This window comes from Teleopsis dalmanni, chromosome 2 (genome assembly GCF_002237135.1).
Source record: "Teleopsis dalmanni isolate 2A chromosome 2, ASM223713v2, whole genome shotgun sequence".
NCBI lineage: Eukaryota > Metazoa > Arthropoda > Insecta > Diptera > Diopsidae > Teleopsis > Teleopsis dalmanni.
In genome coordinates, this window is record NC_051847.1 from 69,479,272 (window position 1) to 69,500,112 (window position 20,841).

The window sequence follows — 20,841 nt, forward strand, 5'->3', positions numbered from 1 at the left end:
TCAGGCACTTTTGGCAGATACCTATTCCCTACGCGAAACTAAAGTACAAGAAAATGGAAAAGTGAGTAAAATTCTTGAGAAAGTTTATTATACAATTTTTATATTAAAAGATACAAAGTGAAATTAAAAGTGTCTCAAAAATAAACACAAACTTCTATCTTTTCAATTTTATATAAAAGTCATCACATTTTATTTGTTAATTTCACATTATTTCTTATTGTACAAAAAACACATAAGTATTTTGTTTTCTACAAAATAAAATTTTATTTGGCACTAAATTCACAGTAATTCGGTTACTTTTAATTAAAAATGGGTTTTAGAATTTTTTTTACAATTTTTTTTATATAAACAACTAATAAACCACAACACATACTCAAAAAGAAATGTTCGTTTTTATTTAAAAACAATTTACACAAATAAAAACATTTATACTAAATTATTGCTAATTGCTTCCGATTTACCTTTTTTTACTACTTAAAATAGTTAATAACGTAGCATCTTAGATGAGCAGTAAATATCTAAAAAAATTAATTGAATTTACAGGTTGATCTCACTGCTGGAGCGGAAGAACCCCCCTCCAAAGTTAGTTAATTGACATAAAGCAATTTCCGCAGTTTTATTTTAATTTTCAAATCACAATTTTTTATTTTTTTTATATTAGATAAAATAAATATAAGTTTAAAATTAAGCAAATAATATTTTTATTTTTTGTAAAAAATAAAATTTTTATTTTTATTATTTGCCACAATTTTAGAATTTTGTTTTGTACTGTACTGTTTGCAAGGCTTAGTAACCCACACAAAACTTAGAGTCAAAAACCTATATACTCATTAAATTAGATTGGAAGTATGGGCTGACCTATTTTCTCATATAAATACATTTGCGTCTTTATTCTTATAGTTTTTTATAGTAAATTGGTTTTGGTTTTAAACATTTTTTTATTATTGTTTATTTTGGATTATGGTATTTTAATTACAAAACTTAAATTCACTAAATAATTTTATAATAATATATAAAATAATTCTAAAATAAAATATTTTTTATTCATATTAAATTCAATACGTATTTAAATTCATTTAGTTTTAAGTGATTTAATTTAAATTAATGAAGTTTTGTTGTAGATATATATTTAATATATTTTATTATTTATATTAACTTTAACACGTATATAATTAATTTAATTTAATGAAGTTCTGTTGTAGATAAATTTAATATATCTTCCTTTCTATATTATTATTAAAAAAACAATTTGTCTATGCTATAACGATGTTCACACTGTGTGATTAAAAACTAGTCTTTATAAATCAATTGTGTATCCTTTATCTATACGTTTTAGACAACAGATTAGAAATTATTATTAACCATACTTAAGGAAATATTGTAAGCTTTTGTTGTAGTTATGTGCTCTTGTACAAAATTGATACTGCATACAAACTTATTTATTTCATACACAAACCAATTTATTCTGTATGTAAACCAATGAAGCAGTTTTAATTATATTAGCCGTAATTTTTTTTTGCAGGGTAGCAAAAAAATACTCGCAACTTACGAAAGAAAACATATGAAGCAATAACAATGCTCTTAAAGTCTTCAGAGTTGGGCTTTACTAGCATAATATTTTGCGTTTTAAGATTCAGTGCAACCAAATTAAAAAATTAAAATTAAATTCAAATTAAAAAATTGTAAATGTTGACTGGAAACTTAGTACAAAATTGTAGTCATCCGTTAAAATTATATGAGCATTTTATTTACCAATACATTCAAATACATGATAAATAAATTAATTTAAATATATAATTTAAAAATGCTTACCATTACCCTTCTAATATTCATTTTGTTTTCTTTTATATAAATGAATAAATTTTTAGTGTTTACAATTTTTATATTTCATATTATACACAACATAACAAAAATCATATAACAAAAATAAGCATTTAACATATCGTAAAAGTGATGCCAATTTGTTTCAATCAGACTGTTTTTTTTACAACTCTTAAAGAAAAATTACGGCTATTAATACATAGTTTTTAGATTGCCTTAGAGTATAATAATCATTTGTACTAAATTTTACATTAATCCTAACCAAATAAAGATTTTATTTTTGTTTGGTTAATATACATTTTAAGCAATAGATTGAAGCTTTAATCGTAATGATCGCTTTAATCCCAGTATCGCTTTAATTTATTGTTAATCTCACAGTAATAACGTAGCATATCTGATTTAGGAAATCACTAATAAGAAAATATTACTATTTGAACAACATTTTCTATTAAAATAAACCTGGAAGCACTTAAAATTAATATAGGATAAAATTAAATATGAAAATATATACATATGTGAGTTAGTTTTTTTAAAAAAAAATGCTAATACTAAAATTCTTTAAAATTCTAACACAATCTTAAGTATATTCATGTATAGAAAGCTTATTAACACAAACCTTAGTCACTTTTCACACTATAGGATATATGTATATACAATTTTTAGCACGAATGATTAATCCACTTTAACTTAATCTTTCGGAGCAACGCAATATTTACGCTGTATTAGCTGCTTTGGTCGAGCTGTAGTCGTGTGTAATTTTAGCCTTGTAGTTAAAGGTTGAAATTTAAAGATAGATGAATCCATTTAATTAATGTTTGAAAAAAATTCACATTTTCAGTTCATAAGTTAAGATTGTATTTCAGTTGAAAGATTAATCAAAATCATTTTTTCACTGATTTCATAAATAGATATTTATAATTAATTTTTTAATATTCAATGGATTGAAAAATGATGAATAAGAAATCGTATCTAAGTACTTTTAATGTAAGAAATTTTGCTTTTTAATATTAATTGTAAAAATATTTACAATTAATTTATCTGATGGTTATTGTCAGAAGTATTTATCAGAGGTATTTAGAACTTAAACGGCGATATATCTCAATTAACATGAAACATGAATATTTTTATCTATCACATTTTAATGTCACTTTATATACATCAAAGAGTAATCTTTGATATATGTTAGTTTCAACAAGAAAATAGCAATTTATCAGGTACATTAGAATTTTTTTCAAATTTTTATTGAAAATATTATATGCTAGTACACTTTAGCAAAACAGGCACGTGCTTTAGTTGAAATTCAAGAGTACCATGATGCGGTTTTCTTTGTATATCCAAGATAATTGCTTAAAATTCACGATATATAAACATGGCATTTAAATTCAGTTTATCAGCAATCATACCCTAAGACAATTTAGGACTGAACCAAATCGAAACTTACATCATCAGTCGAAGATTTTAGAGAGAACTGGCTTTCACAAAACATCAAGTTTAAAATTATTAAAACCACTTTCAAAACGGTGATATTTAGTATTCATTAAGTATATGCACAGACTCAAGCTTAATCCTAAATCCGTAAAGAATGGCAAATGGAAACTGTTGCTGCAATGACGGCGGAATTTGTATCTAATCTTTTTCATTAAATTTACATTTTCTTGCTTCCATTTTAAAAAGTTACTCTTAAACTTTAATTTAGTTGGCAATTTTGTGAATTGTCAAAAATTTATTTGGTTTTGCCAGCTATATTGACTTTAGTTAGTCTGTTCGTAAGTCTTCTATTTCACAACTATTTCAATTAGAATTAAATTAAAGTTCTTATAAAGTTCTTATGTATATATCATATGTAACTATTCTATAAATAAAATTGTGAAAACTATATATATATATATACGTTCTTTATTAAAAACTTCTTTATGATAGCCTATATGAAAAAAAAATATTTATATACGTAACTAATATATTAATAAAATATGATGAAAAAAGGAAGTCATAGGAGTCTATATAGTATGTAATCTCATATTAAAATTTCGCATTATTAACGTTTATTTTTCCTTTTATAGTAGTCAGCAATGTTCATTACCATATATTCTTAAAAAACACTTTAATGCTGTATTCTAGCACTTATAATATTACTGTATTTTTATTATTTTCTAGTTTTTATTTCATGATTATGCGGATAACATAAATTCATTAAAAATGAATAATTAAAATAGTTCTAATATAATTTCACAGGTTTTTTTGTATTGAAACACGCTTTTGCAGTAATGAAACTTTTTTGCTTTTACAAATTGCATTAAGTAACACACATCTATCTGTACATCTGTACATAAAAAAACTAAAAAAATTTATAATAAAGTTCTATGCTGAATGATGCACTTTAGCTTGAAGCATTTAATATTTTCAATCTCAGGAATTCAGTTATCCTTCTATATTTTTACATATTTATTATATATATATTTTTTTTAATTGCTAATATGCATGTTGTAATCATGCATTTTGCTGAATTAAATTGTAGTTAATTTTTTCTATAACATTTTAAAAATTAATTGCAAATATTTAATTTAATATCATTTGAGTTTATATTTTTATACTTAAAAAAAAATTATCAACAGGTTTCACTTACCGACTCTGATCCTTCGCAATTCCGTGAGTTTTTCAACATTGCGGAGTATGAAATAAAACAGCAGCAACCACTGCGTCTAAAAAAGAAATTCTATGAATTTTATACAGCACCCATCACAAAGTTTTGGGCTGATTCGGTAAGTCAAATAGTTTTTATACAAGTATATTTTCAGCTAAGTAAACTCATGCTCCTTCAGAGCAAAGTGGCTGTTAAATAAACGAACTAAAAGTGCTTTTTTAATTTCCGTTCCTTGTAGAAGCGATTTTCAAAATTAATAGATTTTTTGTTTTTTATTTTTCTTTTATTTTATCTCAAATTAACACCCACTGTGTGTGTGCTTGTGGCTCATTTTAGATTGCTTATATGTTTTTTCTGATAATGTTTACATTTACCGTCCTGGTTAAAATGGGTCCATTCCCACGCTGGCAGGAATTTTATTCGATTGCTTATATCACAGCGTTGGGATTTGAGAAAATTAGGGAAATCATTTCATCAGAACCTGTCGCAATTACGTAAGTAACAGAAAATTTATCTATTTAAGGCATTTTCCAATTTAATTTCTGTGTGCAAACGTTGATTTTTTTTTTAATTCGAAACTTAATTTATTTGGTTTAATATATTTCAAGAATACTTAAAAAAGTTATGGTTTAAATTAAAGTGCATGTGTATAAAAAACAATTTTAAAAAATTGAATCTAAATCGAAATACCTTTGATAGAGTATGGCCCTATGGTTAAATATGTAATAGCCGTAGTTTTTTCTTACAGAGTAGCAAAAAAATACTCACAAGTTACGAAAGAAAACATGTGAAGCAACAACAATGCTCTTAAAATGTTCAGAGTAAGGCTTTACATTAAATTAAAATTACATTAAATTAAAATTAAAAAATTGTGAATGCTCACTGGAAATATGTTGCAAAATTCCAGTCATCCGTTAAAATCATAAAAGCATTTCATTTACTAATAAACTCAAATACACAAATAAATTAATTTCAATACATAAAATATTAGTTTTTTCTTTTATTTAAATTAATTAATTTTTATTGTTTACAATTTTTATATTGTATATAAAACTACAAAACAAAAAACATATGTCAAAAATAAGCATTTAACATATTTTAAAAGTGAAGCCAATTTGTTTCAACCAGACTTAATGCTGTTTTTTTACAACTCTGAAAGAAAAAAATACGGGTAATATCACAACAATCATACCATCAAACACACATCAGTTTAAATTGTAGTGTATGTATAACAAAAAAATATTTAAAAATATGACTTAAGTTCTAATAATATACCATTACATTAAATGATATAGCACAGACCTTTGATGACCGGATGGTTAAATAGATGATAAAACAACTGCCATGCTATCAAATACTGGTTTTAGTTTGATAATTTGTTTGATGATAAGGAATTCTAATAGATCCACTATTATATCTACGATATACAAATAATTGGCTAAAGTCAGAGTACAGCATTTGCTGACAATACTATGCACATCACGAGCTTCCTGTAGAATCTTAACGGTTATTGTGAATTCTAATATTGTACACTTTTCAATATCTTAAATAAATTTCTCAAAAACAAAATTTGAAGTAAAAAATATTTTGCACTATTGGTGATCGGTTCATCAGCTATCAGGTCACCAGAAACCTCAGAACTTTATGCTACTAACAATTCACACTTTTGAAACCTTAAAACTTAATCACTTTGAATAATATAATTTAGTGTACGAAGTATTTGTAATGTTGGTCATGGACTATTATTGACCACTTTTTAATTTTTTAAAATATCGTATATATAATATATATATTTGATCAATATTACTGGTTTACTGGTTTCATTTTGAATTTCTAATTAATTAATCTTAAATTTATAAAGTGGAACTCACATTGTTATAATTTCTGAATTAAGAAATTTCTATTAAACCATATCATATACAATTCTCCAGATTATTATTAGAATTCGAACACAATCATGAGTTGTTAACGAAACTATATTTTCCATCTTGTCAAAGGCATTATCCTTTGGTTCAGTAACTTTTACGCATAAATGGAACTGCAGTATTTATTATAAATTCTGCACTGTCGGATTAAAATGAATAAACGAAGTACATATTTCATTAAATTTGCAAAACTAAAATAAAATTTTACCGGATTTATTTTTGTATCCCATTTTTCGATTTTACATACAATACATATATATACATACATACGTTAAAATATACTATTATATGTTTTTCGCTGCAGGCATAAATTTTCCGTGTGGGCTTGGAATATGTGGAATCCGTGTGATGGTGCAGCAATTATATTATTTCTGATTGGACTTTCATTTCGTTTCCGTCCCAATACGATGGATGTCGGACGTGTTATTTACTGTGTCGACAGTATTTATTGGTACCTGCGGTTGTTAAATATATTGGGTGTAAATAAATATTTGGGTATGTTATTAACACTTTCACACTATTCTCACAATTTTCATCCATTAAGAAATTCATACTTTTAAATATTTAAAAAAAAAATATATACATATATAAAAAATATACATATTATGTTTTAATTTTGCAATAACTATGCACATATGCTAATCCTGGGTCATAAATAATTTTATTAAAATATTGTTCACTTTTGATGTGTGTTGATAAAAAATATTTTTACAAAATTTAATTTTTTTTAATTTTTATTTTAGTATTTTAAAGATTAAAGTTCACAATTAAATTATGCATTTCATCAAAAATTATTTTTATTATTTTTTTCAACTCATTTACTCATTTTTAGTTTAAGTTATCTATATTATATTCTGTTTTTTTTTATTTTTTGTTTTGGTATTTTAAATCAATTATACTGTTAATTTCAATTTAGTTTAAATTTAAAAAACGTTTTTATCTAACATTTTATTTATTTTTTTTTGCAATTCATCTATCACACATCTATTTATTACTAATTTTAAAATTTTACCTTTATTTATAATTTATTTGTTTATTATATTATTTTATATTAAAATGCATTTTAATATCAGTTATGATAGTATTATTATTATTTTAATTACTATAAACTATTGTATTTAAAAGTGAGGTTTTCAAGAGTAGTGAACTACAACAACAAATTTTTTTTTAATACTTAAACTAATTGAATTTTGCTCTTACCGTACAGCTGTTTCGAGTATTGCCAACAACACATCTACAGCGGTCTTAAAGTTACTTCTTATATTTAATTATTCACAAAATTATTTATGCATAAATAAATATAAGAAATAGTTCCAAGACTACTGATGGGTTAAATTATTTTATTCATACTTAAATATTAGAAATAATTCCAAGACCACCGATGTTGGATATTAGGGAATACTCAAAACATCTGTATTTAATTAAAAAACAGTCAGGAATTCAATCAATTAAAATATTAAAAATTTTTTGTTGTTATAGTTTTCTACTGTTCGAAACCTCTTTATTATGTTATATTTAAATCAATTATTTAAATTTAAAAATTCAAAAATCAAAAATTTTTGTTGAAGTTCACTACTGTGCGAAACCTGACTATTATTTCATATTTAAATCAATAAGTCTGTTTATTTAAATATAAATTAAATATAATAAATTTTTTTTATTGATAATTATTTTTTTTTTCCTTTAAAGTATTCTCTATTTATTTTTATTCTTAATTTTAAGTTCTTGCCTTTAATTTTAATTGATTGCTTTTATAGACAAAGCTATTAATCTGTTTTATATGATACAATTTAGATATAATCATATAATTTTAATTTTATAATTTATCAAAAACAATTTTTTTTGATTTCTTTATTTTTAATTTTTGTTTTTACTTGTGTATTATTTATTTTAATATTTTAAAACAAATATGGGTGTTATTTAAATATTTTTTAGATATCATAAATTTTTTAAAATTATGTTTTATTTGAAGTATTAATTTATAAATATATTTAAATTTAAGTTTTTGTGTATATATATTATTTTTTGTTAATTTTCAAATTGTCAAAATATAATTGAAATTTAAATAATTTTTTTATTGAAAATATTTTTATAATTTTATTTATTTTATTTTATTTTATTTAAAATTTTTAGCATTAATTTTTATTATTTACTTTAATTTTTTATTTTATATTGTGTATTTAATTATAATTTATTAATATAATTTTTATTAACAAAGTTTTTATATACTCTAGTATATTTTATTAATATTATATATATTTTATTAACTCTATATATACAGTGTTTACTCGAAAACATTAACTAATTTTTATTTTTGTTTAAGAATATTATTCATGTTTTGAAGTAATAAATAAGTAATTGTTCATGCAATGTTCACTTTTGCGAGAGAGCACTGTTTATTATAATATAATACTAAATTTTATTCTATTTCATCACAATTTCGAGTTTTTTATAAAAATTTTATTTATATTTTTGGTTTTTGCTAGTTTCTTATATTGCCAGTCTCATCAATCTCGTGCCAGAGTTTGCGCTGGCATTTTCAATAAAGTTGTAATTAATTTTCACCTGTTCAATGCCGTCGATGACAGCGGAAATTGTTAGCTAAATTGTGCTATTTTCTCCTTTTATCCTCCCAAATTTTTGCTTTACCAATTTAAGTTGATTTAACGGCTTATACTAATTCCCCCATTTTTTGTTGCTGTTTTGCAGGTCCATTGGTTACCATGATGGGAAAGATGGTTAAGAACATGATTTATTTTGTGGTACTTTTGGCTGTGGTGCTAATGAGCTTTGGTGTTAGTCGGCAGGCCATTTTGAATCCGAACAACGAACCAACATGGCGATTGATTAAGGATGTAAGTAACGATTTATTTTTCGCACACCATATTTTATTATTTTATTCTTCTACATTTTTTTTTTTCGTTTTAATGTTTCACTTTTTTTTCTTTTTATCGTTGTATTTTTTTGTGTGGTCTTGTCTGTTGCTAAAAACTTTCACAATTTTGCAATCACTTTCTTTTCTTTCCTTTGAAGTGTGTGTGACGTGAACAGTGTGCATTTCAATATGTGTTTATATAAAAAAATATTTAAATTTTTTAAAAAAATAATATTTTAAAATTTTAAACCCTAAAGGATTATACATAAATATTAAGAAGACTTAAAATTTTAAGAAGTTTTTAATGTCTTATTGTTTTTTTGTTTTAAATTAATTTTAGCTTTTGCAACCTTTCACGTTGTGGTTTACAGTAAAGATTTTTTCAAACTTCTTTGTTAACCAATTTTTATAAAAAAAAAACTAAATTCTGTTTATAAATTAAAGTGTAAAGAAAACATTTATATACCACTATTTTGTATAAGAAGGTTTTTTTGATTTTAAATGTTAAAGTATTGTAAATTATTCAAAAACAAATTTTGTTAGTAGTTTTATAATTTTTTTTTTGTTTGTAAAAACCAGAAAAATATATCTTTAATCTTCACTGTTAACTAAAGATTTTCATAAGAAGACTTAAAATTTTTTCTTACTTATCATGTAAAAGTCTCTAATATCTTTTAAATGACTTATAAGCCGAAAAAGAAGGTTTGATATAAATAAAAATTACACTTAACTTTTTAAGCTACTTTTAATCCTCTTATTATACCGATTGAAATATTTTTCTTCTATCACTTTATGGCTTAAAACAAAAGATTAAAAACAAACTTTACCACCTCTTAATAATATACTAAGCAGTGTATAAAATATTTTGCGTTAATAACTACATAACAAATTGGGTCAGCGTTTATTATCCATAAGTTTAAAACGATATAGGATCCCAAAAGTAATTTCTTATATTCAAATACTGGCTGTATTTTTTTTTTCTTTTTTTGTTTAACTTCTTACCACTTCTTCGACTTAAATCATTATATATTTTTTTGTAGAATTTCTGTTATATTTAAAAAAATGCACACAAATATGTATCATAGTTTTCTCTAGAGATAACTTATCTCTAGCAATAGAGTTTTGTAGAAATCAATACTATTTGTTATACTGTGTGATTAAAATTTATCCATTTGTCTTCTTTTTTGATTATATAAAAGTTTTGAGCTGATTCGAATCTGCTGAGCTCAATATTATAACCTGTTTTTCGGGAAGACTTTTGAGTCTCTGTCATTGACGGTTTAAAAGTCAAAAACATAGATTTTAAAATTTTACCACCTGAATTAAAAATAATATAAATAATATTTTTATCTTAAGCAGTTTTCTATTCGCTTCCTAAGATGAATATTCTTTCTCGACGTGCTTTTTTTTTAAATCAACGTACTGACAGTAATGAACGAGAATTTTCTTTATATCCTTTATATCTTAGCAATTGATATCTTGTAATGTATATGCGTTAGTTATATTGGCAATGCATACAATTAATATAATAATAAGTGGTTCTATATTTAAATGCGCAGTGTATATAAAAATACACTAATTGTTTCCAAGCGCATTGCATTGTTTACAAACAAATGCATAATTCCACACAAGGAATTTGACACCACACATATCGGCGGCACTTTGCCTTCGAGTTATCAAAATGAGAAATTTGAATTAACTTCATTTTTTAAAGTTTAACACATTATTGCTAAAGATCCAAAAACTTATGAGAAATATGGGTTTCAGATTTGATCTTAGCAGCCTCAAATTATGCTAACAACATTTGAAAATTAAAAAAAGGGATTTAATATCACACAGTGTAATCTGATAAAACAGTGTAGGAACTATGCAATAGATGTTAATACTGTCAAAGCGAGGTCTTAAATTTCCGCCCTGGTCATGAAAGACCTCTGTCACGTTTAAGCATAATACTTTCTCTATTGATGTGTTTAGACCTCATTTTTTATAATTTCTTTTTTCCACTGTTTTAATTGATCACAGGTAACATTCGAATCCATCGTTTGACTAGATGATGATAATTAAAAACGTATAATGATATACTCCAAACACAGAAAGTTGCAATCTAAACTACTTTCGTTGCCATGATTTAATAAAAAAAAAGAAATTAACGACAAACGTGACATCACAAATGACCCTTCAATTGTTAAAATGTAGCCATCATGTGATCGCTTTAGATAGTGAAAAAAATCCTTTTGGAAATACCATATAAGTAAAGTACTTAAAATTAACATGCAGTCTTGACTAGAACTTGTATAAGAAGCATTTCTTGTAATCTTGTTATTACTTTATAATTTTGTTACTTTCTATTAAACTTGTAAGTAACTTTAAAACAGAAGATTTTTATTTTAACTTTTTATCCGCATTAAAAAGTAATTGAGTCGTTAATTGAGATTTTCGACAACTTGCATTCGGTGCATTTTAAATATGGCAGCATATAACAGAATCACTGATGACTTAATCTGTTTTTATTCAATCGTGATTCATTATCATATTTAATCCGTTTTTCTGATTTAAATTTTTTCGTTTTTATAGCGATTTTAAATTTTTTTGTATGCACATCGAATTTTTTTTTGATAACCAACTTTATTCAATAAAAATAGTACTATAATATAGTATAGATGGCAATCTTCATTACTTTAACGATATCAAGACTACACCCATAAGTTAGGTTAGGGGATACACTTAGGCCGCTTAGTCCATTGTGCTACCATATTATTAAAAACCCAAAGGTTAAAACCCTCTAGTACAAAGCTTATGATGCTATTCATACTCAAAAAAGAAAGCCCCTAAAGTGTTAATGTGGTGCCGTGCATGTACCTGACAAAAGCAAAGCAGGTGGGAGGCACTCACCACAAATGCGGCAGATATGATTGAAAGGAAGATTTAGTCTCCTAGCATGGTTACAAACATATTTATTGAATATCCTAAAATGATGTTCACAATTTTAAAAGTGTGAAGCATTTATGACGTCAAAAATTTTAGAAAGAAAATAAGATTAAAAGAATCGAAAAAATTAAATTGGCGTAGAGAAAAGTATTTTTTTGTCATAATAATGTTGACAGTCAACGAATCGTTAAATGTAGTGTGTAAATTTCATAGAGTTATACTTTAAAATGCTTCCTCATTCACTTCTGTATTAGCCAGATTTTTCAACTCATGGCCACCAGTTCGCCAGTTTTATTATTATAATTTATAAACTTCTATAAGAAATACCTTCTGCTCAAAAAGAACCCGGATTTTGTAAATAAAACACACAAATTTAAATTTTAATCCAAATTTATTTTAACTCTTTCATAATATGCTTCTTCTGAAGCGATACACATATGCCAACGCTTAACCCAATCTTTCATACACTTTTCGTAGGCCCGTGCAGGTATGACTTTTGGTTCCTTCGGCGAAATCACTTTTACCGATTCAATCGACTCAAAACGTTTACCACGAAGGGGCAATTTGAGTTTTGGGAACAGGAAAAAGTCGCATGGATCCAGATCTGGCGAATATGGTGCCTGAGCGATGACAGTGGTGCCGTGTTTGTTCTCATATTAACAGCTGCTCTAAACAAACTAATTGACAGATGGCGCTCAAATTTGTATCATATGTCAAGAAAGGGTGTACTAACATAAAAAAAAAAAATTTCCGAAAAAATTCTTCATAAGTAAGATAATCCATTTTAAAAGTATAAAGAAACAGAATTCAGTTCTGAAAACCTTGTTGTTAAACTATTGTATGATGAGTATATTTTTCATGATTTAATTACAATTTTGATACAGACACAATGTATACGCTGAGTATTTAGTATACTGAGTATTTAGTTGAAATTCAGATAAACCATTTTTAATTAAATTTGATATTATTATTTCCCAAAACGGACTGTATTCTGTAAACTTCGTAAAAAGAGAGTATATCCAATCACAAATATATACAGGATTTTTATTTTAATAATCAAATACAATATTTTTTCCAATTTTTTAACAAAATATGTTAAATTTTGTTTTATCTAAACATACATAAAATAAAAAATGTTTTACAGGTATATTTGCATTTTTTTTATATATCTTGTAGGAACAGCAATGTTATTTGCTTTGGTATTAATGCTGGCTTTAAAATAATATAATTTCATATTTCCATTTCAAATTTTTCATAACTTTAAAATCTCTGGTTTACGTACTATTTTACGACTGTGCAAATTAAATGTAAAAAAAAATTGTTACATTTTTCTTATTGAGATATTTTATGATATTTATAATAAAGCCAACCTATGCACTCGTTTGTTGACTATAATATTTTATACAATTTTTATCATATGTAGTTTGTAGTATATAACCGTAATGTGCACATTTTTTTTATTACTGAATTTATAATATTTTTTAGATTATCACATACTTGGTACTGACTCACACACCCACCACCAATTTTATAGTTTTGTTGAAATAGGCAATGAAATAGTATATGAAATGTGTTACCTATTAGTTTACATACTTATAGATTTTATGATATAAAAATTATAAAAAAAACTTAACAAATTTATATATAACTAAAAATGTCAGCTAATATTTAAATTTTCGTAAAATGTTAGTTTCGAAATGTGAAATTGGTGCAGTCAAAAAAATAAATAAATAAATAAATGAAGAAAAGATGGTTATATACAAAAAGAATAAAAGCTCTGGTTTTAAAATTCACGCGCATGCAAGACAAACAGAAATCTGGTCATCATATCTTTAATCGACATTACGCACTACCCAATTTTGTGCATGCAACAAACCTCTATATTGTCAGAAGTAGCATCGTTATTGTTGCAAATTCGTGTTATTTTTTGCACATAATTTTTGCATTTACATTTGTACTTGATTTCATGCTGTATTCTGCCACTCCACACAGCTAGTCTTCAATTCAATTTAAATGTATAAATATACATTATGTTGTATACAAAATTTAATGACTTAATAATTGGCGCTAAAAAAATCACATCAAAATATTAAAAAATTCAGTATTTTTCTTAAATATATTTTTTGTAGGTTCTAAATGGTATTGCTTAATAAAATATACTGCTGAAAAACATTAAATTAAATTTTTTATTAATTTTTATCTTCTTTTTTGCTTAAGGTTTTCTAATTGCTGATTATAGTTTAATGACATATTTTTTTTTCATAATAATTATAGAAAGGCTGTTCAAGTAACAGCTATATATATTCACTTCTCTAAGCTCTCTCTAAGTTCTGTAAGTTCAGTTCACTAAATAAGTTGATTGTTTCAAAGGACATATGTTATATTGTTCATATATATACTTTTTTACTTTGTTTAAGTCACAATTTTCTAAATAATTACACAAAAAACTAGTAATCGTGTTATAATTGTGACATACTGATATATAGTGTACTGGCTTAACTAAAATCAATTGTTAAATAGTCGTCCTTGGGAAGTGACGGAAATTTGCCAAAGAACTACAATACACATATTTAAATTTATAATGATATTTATAATTTGGGGAGAATCTGACATTTAAAAAATATATAGTACTAGTTTGATCACCCTATATACCCAAACACTCTCTTCTTTTCTAATACAGCTATTGCATGTTTTGAATTTATTACAGTATTTCTTATTTTATAATTATAGTATTTCTCTATGATTGAAAATAATATTTTTATATAAAAATTGGTTTTTTATATAAATATTTTGAATACTTCTCATACTTTACCAAATATTTAAATGACTTTTTTTACTATTATTATTACTTTTACTGTTTGATCCAAAAAAATTTCAATAGAATTATCAGTTTTATTTCAAGAATAATAAAATTAAATGTGTAACGTTTAATTAAGAAATTCTTATACTGCAAATGCTTTGTTATTTATTGTTTATTTAATAAATAATTATGTTACTATTATTTTTTAATGCTGAAAAACAATGTTCAGTTCGATTATAACTTTTTGGATGATTTATAAAAACAATTAATATTTATTATTCTTGATGTTAAAAAGACATATATATATATAATGAACTTACAATGTTTGTTTATAAATAATAATAACAATATAATTGGAAAAAAATTAGATATATCAAATTGAAATAAAAATTGATTGTGATGTAACTGATATATTATTAAAGTTTATTTCATTTGTTTCTTATGATAGCTTTATTATCAAATGTAACAAGTAAATAAGTACTTCCTGAACTTTTCTATTCAAAATAATTCTTTCGTCATAATTTTTACTTTAAAGCAAAAATTTGATTTTTAAAGTAATATTAAATATCTTTAATTAATTTTAATATATCTCTTATATTTTTTTCATAAGTATTAAAGATAATGGTATATTTCAACCGCTGTTCTTATACTAATTTCAGAGTGCTTTGTTTAATTCTTTCTGTAATTTTGAAGTTGTGAGCGTTAGAAAATTTTCTGTGTGTTGTGCTTGCTTAAGAATTCTTTTTAAAATTTTTATATATTTAATTGTTACACAATGAATTTGTTAATTACTTTTTTATGTAATAATTTTATAAAAAATTAAATATTATATAGGCTTTTATATTTATTAATAATAGAGTACATACATTTATATTAATTTTAGTAGAAGTACTAAATTTAAATTATAATAATTAAAATAAATAATATTTATCACTTTGTATTTCCTTTCCGGAAATATTTTTGCTATTCTCGTTTTTTTTCTATTCTCTTATTCATTCATTACCAATCGTGCGCCTATATTAATTTTTATTTATATTTTTTTAACTATCATTAAACACTTTATGCATTTATCATCAATAATAAATAAATTTCGCACAATTCCAACACTGCGCCCCTCACACCCAAACATACGCATACCTTTTAAACGCATTTGCAGGTCATCGCTGGTTCCATTGTAGCACCTGGATTTATGAGCGCACTCAGCCATAACAGTCGTTCACACAATAGTCGAGCTTGTGCTGCACTTCTGTCGAAACGGTATCGTCCACCAACAGCGGTAGCCAATGCAACAGAACCAATCTTAGAAAAATCTGAAAATATAAGTGTAGCAAGCGGAAATCTGTCAAATGTAAAGACTGGTTTGATATAACAACACAAAACAAATGTCAATTTCTAAGACAACTCGTTGATGTTGTGCGTATATATTTATATGTAAATTACAAAAAAAAGAAACATAATAATATATATATATATATATATATATATATGTATGTGTGTATTAATAATAATATTACATACAATACAAATTTTATATAAACCCTATGAAAATGAATAATAATTAACAGCATAACCACTATATTCTTTTTTAGTTCTCCTAAGCCGCGATTTCTCTGTCATATATGTGTTTTCTGAAAATTAAATCCTGAAATCCTTAAAAAATATATTTATTTTAATTTAAATAATCTAATCGTATTTTCAATGTCAAGGTACAAGTGTTGCATGCTGTTGTCTATATACATTTAAGTTCTCTTAACTCTTTCCGTTCTTTCTAAAATTATTGGATTAAGTCAATGTGTGTGTACTCTATTATAAAGAATTTGCTTGCATTAAAATTTAAAACAATAAAGCAACATTTACCACTATCTCTTCATAAACTCTTCATCTCCTTTCTTACCGGATGTCAAGTTCTATTTTCTTTCCACTCTTGAATCTCCCGTTTGTTAGTTTATTCCCCAACAAAGATTTTTTCCTTCCAAGGTGTATGAGTATCGGTGTTTTGCATGTTTGTTGTAAATGTTTGTTCATTCCCCCTATAATTTATTTGTATTTTTTTATCAGCGTTTTCTCTGCATATTTTACAAGATATGCAAATTGTAAAATCGCGTTTTATGCTGTAGTTTATTTTAATTTTTCTTTAAATCTTCTCATAACTCAACGTAAGACTGCATTATGAAATGTCCTCATTAATATTCGCAAACATCATAAAATCTTTTCGCAGTGTCAAATAGTTTTTAAAAAAGACAGATGCCACGTAGGATAATAATTTTTACACGTTCTCAGATATTATGGATTAAGTGCTGAAAATTGCGCTTCATGCAAAATATTAAAGTACAGAAAGATAAATAAAAACTGAGAAACTTATTAATAGTAGAAATCGAATCTAATATAGAATATTCTAATGGAATATTATAGAATATTTCTGAAATATATAAATAGTCACTCGAAATGGTATTGAACTTATATTTGCGTCTCATTTTTTCAAGAAAATTTTTTTAAAATGTATTTTTATAAATCAATCAATTGCAGAACATCAAAAAAATCACTCATGGCTTAATATTTTTAATAAAATGCAAAGTATCCACATTAAATATTCAAATATTTTATTCAAAATGAGGTATTTTTATAATTGAAAATAATTTTTCTGAACCAACCAAAAAAACTTATTGAAAATATTACATTCATCGACGGTATTTTATTTTTACGAGCTTGCTAATTTGACAACGGATTTTAATAGAGTCGCGTATTCTAAGTTACTTTTTTTAACTTTTATATCTGTATACATATATCATACTGAACAGAACTCTTCGTAAGATCTTTAGTCCACTTCGTGTTGACGACGATTATCAAAACCAAATAAAGCAAGAGCTGTACGAGCAAGTCACGAAATTGATATAATTCAGGGAATTGACATACATAGCGAAGCTGACTTAGTCATGTCGTAATAATGAATAAAGTTACTCCAGCGAAAAAAGTATTTGAAGTAATAGTTTTAGAAAGAAAGTGTAGAGGTTGACTGTGTCTTCAGTGGAGTGATCACGTTGAGAGAGCACTAACTGCACTTAATATAAGAGACTGTAGAAAACGCGCACGCAGCAAAGGCACCTAAGGAGACATGCTATGTCAGACCTAAACCCGTAACGAGCTGTTATAGACATTAAATTTTTAAAAATTTGATCATTTTTGCCAATGACCTAATAGTATTCTCCAAAATTTCGTTGTGGTAAACAGCCCCATTATCTTCATATTAATCGCGACCAATCCCGAAAAGAAACTATTGACTTCTGAGTTTGTGCAAATCATCATAAAAGGTTGAGCTTAAGTTCTTCTTGATTCCATTTTTTAATTAAAATATTTTTATTATGTAGTGTTTCTCTAAATCCATTGAAAAATGTTATATATAGTTATATTAATTATTTTTGATACCAAGAGTTATTTGTATTAGACAAAAGCATATGTAAAACGATGATAAGGTCAGAGTCCACTAATGATATTATATATTGATCAAAAAATCTTTTATTTTTTTTGTTTTTATGGACAAATGATTTTGATTGACAATTGTTTATTTTTAATTAAAAAAACACAATTTTAATTGTTGCTTTTGTTTTGAAAAAACTACTTGATACGATTAATATTAAAAATTATTTAATCATTTGTTTTTTGTTATTGTCAATTAAATTGCTATATACTAAAGAACACCTCTAGATTTCTTGGTTAAAGTTTAAAACCTGTAGCTCGTTTATGTAAATCGTTCGAGTTAAACTCGTTTTTTGAAAAAATTGAACGAAAATAAAACAATTTTAAAAGGTTGCTTAGTGCTTGGAAATAGCACTTGTACCAATAATTTAAATTTATTCACTTTAACTTACTTTTTTTCATTCAAAATTCAAAACTTCTCGCAAGCAATTTGACAGGTGACAAAAACTCGAACGAAAAAAAGTGAGAAAACAATTCACCACAGTTACATAAACACTTCTAGTGAGTAATTGTCAAAAGTGAGAAAATCGTTCGAGAAAACGAAGTGAGAAAGTTACATAAACGAGCTACTGACATGTTGATGATATGGGATGGTCACGTTATTGAAATTAGAAATGTATGCGTGATCATCACAGTAATACAGTTCTTTCAGCAAAACTCTTCTATATATGGTTTACGACAAATTGTTCCATTGGTAAATTTAAGGACATTTCGTCCTGGCATTGTAGGACAAAAACAGGTCGTCACGAAATATTTTCTAGCTTAAAGCCTACTTTTGTGTAATTTCTTCTTCGATTCGCCTTCAATGGCCATGAGTCCTATTCATTACTACAGTCACTGGTAGCTGTCAGACTTTTCGAAATTAATAATTCTAAAAATTATTCTTAAACAGGTAAAACATATGATCTCGGAATATTTATTTATAGTATTGGCTTTTAATCTCGTTTAGATAGCTACTTGGTTTATTTATCCAAAGGGTCCCTTTTTTTTTAAACACTTTTTGATATAGGGTATACAAAAATTTAACAACAAATAAACTGATTTCTTATTTAATTATTTAAAGGTTAAAAAATTGCGGATAAAAAATAAATCCTTGTCATTTATATTATAAAAGTATACTGAATGCATTAGGAAAATATGGTCTAATGGCCATTTAAAATGCAAGCTGTCAAGACTAATTTTTTTAAAAAAATTTTTCTTAACTTAAATATATAATGTTATTTTATTTTAATTTTTGTTTTATTTAAACGTTAAATATTAAATAAGTTTATTAAAAAAATTTATTTTAAGTTTAAACGTTATATGTTAAAATTAACCTTTCTAGACCTTTTCTCGAATTTTCAAGAATCTCTTTAATTGTGTATACTATTTAGAAATTTATGTTTCAGGTTAAATTGTAAAAAATTGAATTTAATAATTACCCTATTTTGCACTACCATTTGTCTGAATTTTCGATAAAACGTTATATTTGATAAGGATTAATAAGATGCAACATAGTTGTGTTTCAAATAAAACATGTTTAGTAACGTTTTTTTCCGCACACTAACAAATAAATTCTTTTTAATATGTTTAAATAGTAGATTCAATACTAAAATACCTGTTTTAGAATTAAACATATTTATCTCGTCTGCTTGAAATCGCTAGAGGTAGCATATAAAAGCTATTTTATCAAACCTAGAGATAAGATTTACAATTAATTTTTAAAACCTATTAGCTCGGTTGATGAAGCCATATGTCCTTTTAAGGTTTATATTTGAGATGTCCTTACAAATAAGCATGTTAGTAAGTTAATATGTTAAACATAAATAATTTATTGAATATATTTATCATGCCATTCTAGGAGTTTCGGTGAACAATTGCTATGCTCCTTAGTAAATAAAAACTTGTAATATGATGTTCTTTTCATTTGTTTTTAAGAAATTTTTGGATGTACAAAAAACTAAAAATGCTTGAAAAATACTTGAAAACATACACTTGAAGTAACCTTCTTTTTATTCTCATGAAAGTTTTAGTATAAATAATATACTTAAACCGCATAATGCCTCCTTCGTACTAAAACTTGCCTCCTTGTTATTTGTGTCTTAGGACATATCTATATTGCTTTGATGATAGATAACAATTTGATCCTTACAAAACCATAATCCTTACAATAAGAGGTGGTTTTAAAATAGATTTAAATACTCTTCTCGAAAAAGTGACTTTTTTTCTAGTTTTTTTTTTGTATCACTTTTACTTACTTTTTATCCTTTTATCCCTGCAACAAGTGATATTCTCTTATAATGGCTAATGAGGTTCTCCTTTGAGCAATTAACAGTTTTAAATGTAATTAAAAAATAAATCTCTGAACGAAAATAAAATTCTATATGAAATCTCATTA

At 25.1% G+C, this 20,841-nt stretch overlaps 1 protein-coding gene across 1 annotated transcript in view; it reads left to right on the top strand.

The window, feature by feature from the left end:
- Positions 1-20,841, top strand: part of LOC119674791 (transient receptor potential cation channel trpm-like) — a 29,904-nt gene that overhangs the window by 461 nt on the left and 8,602 nt on the right. The window contains exons 2-6 of the mRNA XM_038085946.1: positions 5-61; positions 4,434-4,580; positions 4,799-4,956; positions 6,692-6,882; positions 9,097-9,242. Of these exons, the coding sequence (XP_037941874.1) occupies positions 5-61; positions 4,434-4,580; positions 4,799-4,956; positions 6,692-6,882; positions 9,097-9,242 (699 nt within the window). The remainder of the gene's footprint in view (positions 1-4; positions 62-4,433; positions 4,581-4,798; positions 4,957-6,691; positions 6,883-9,096; positions 9,243-20,841) is intronic.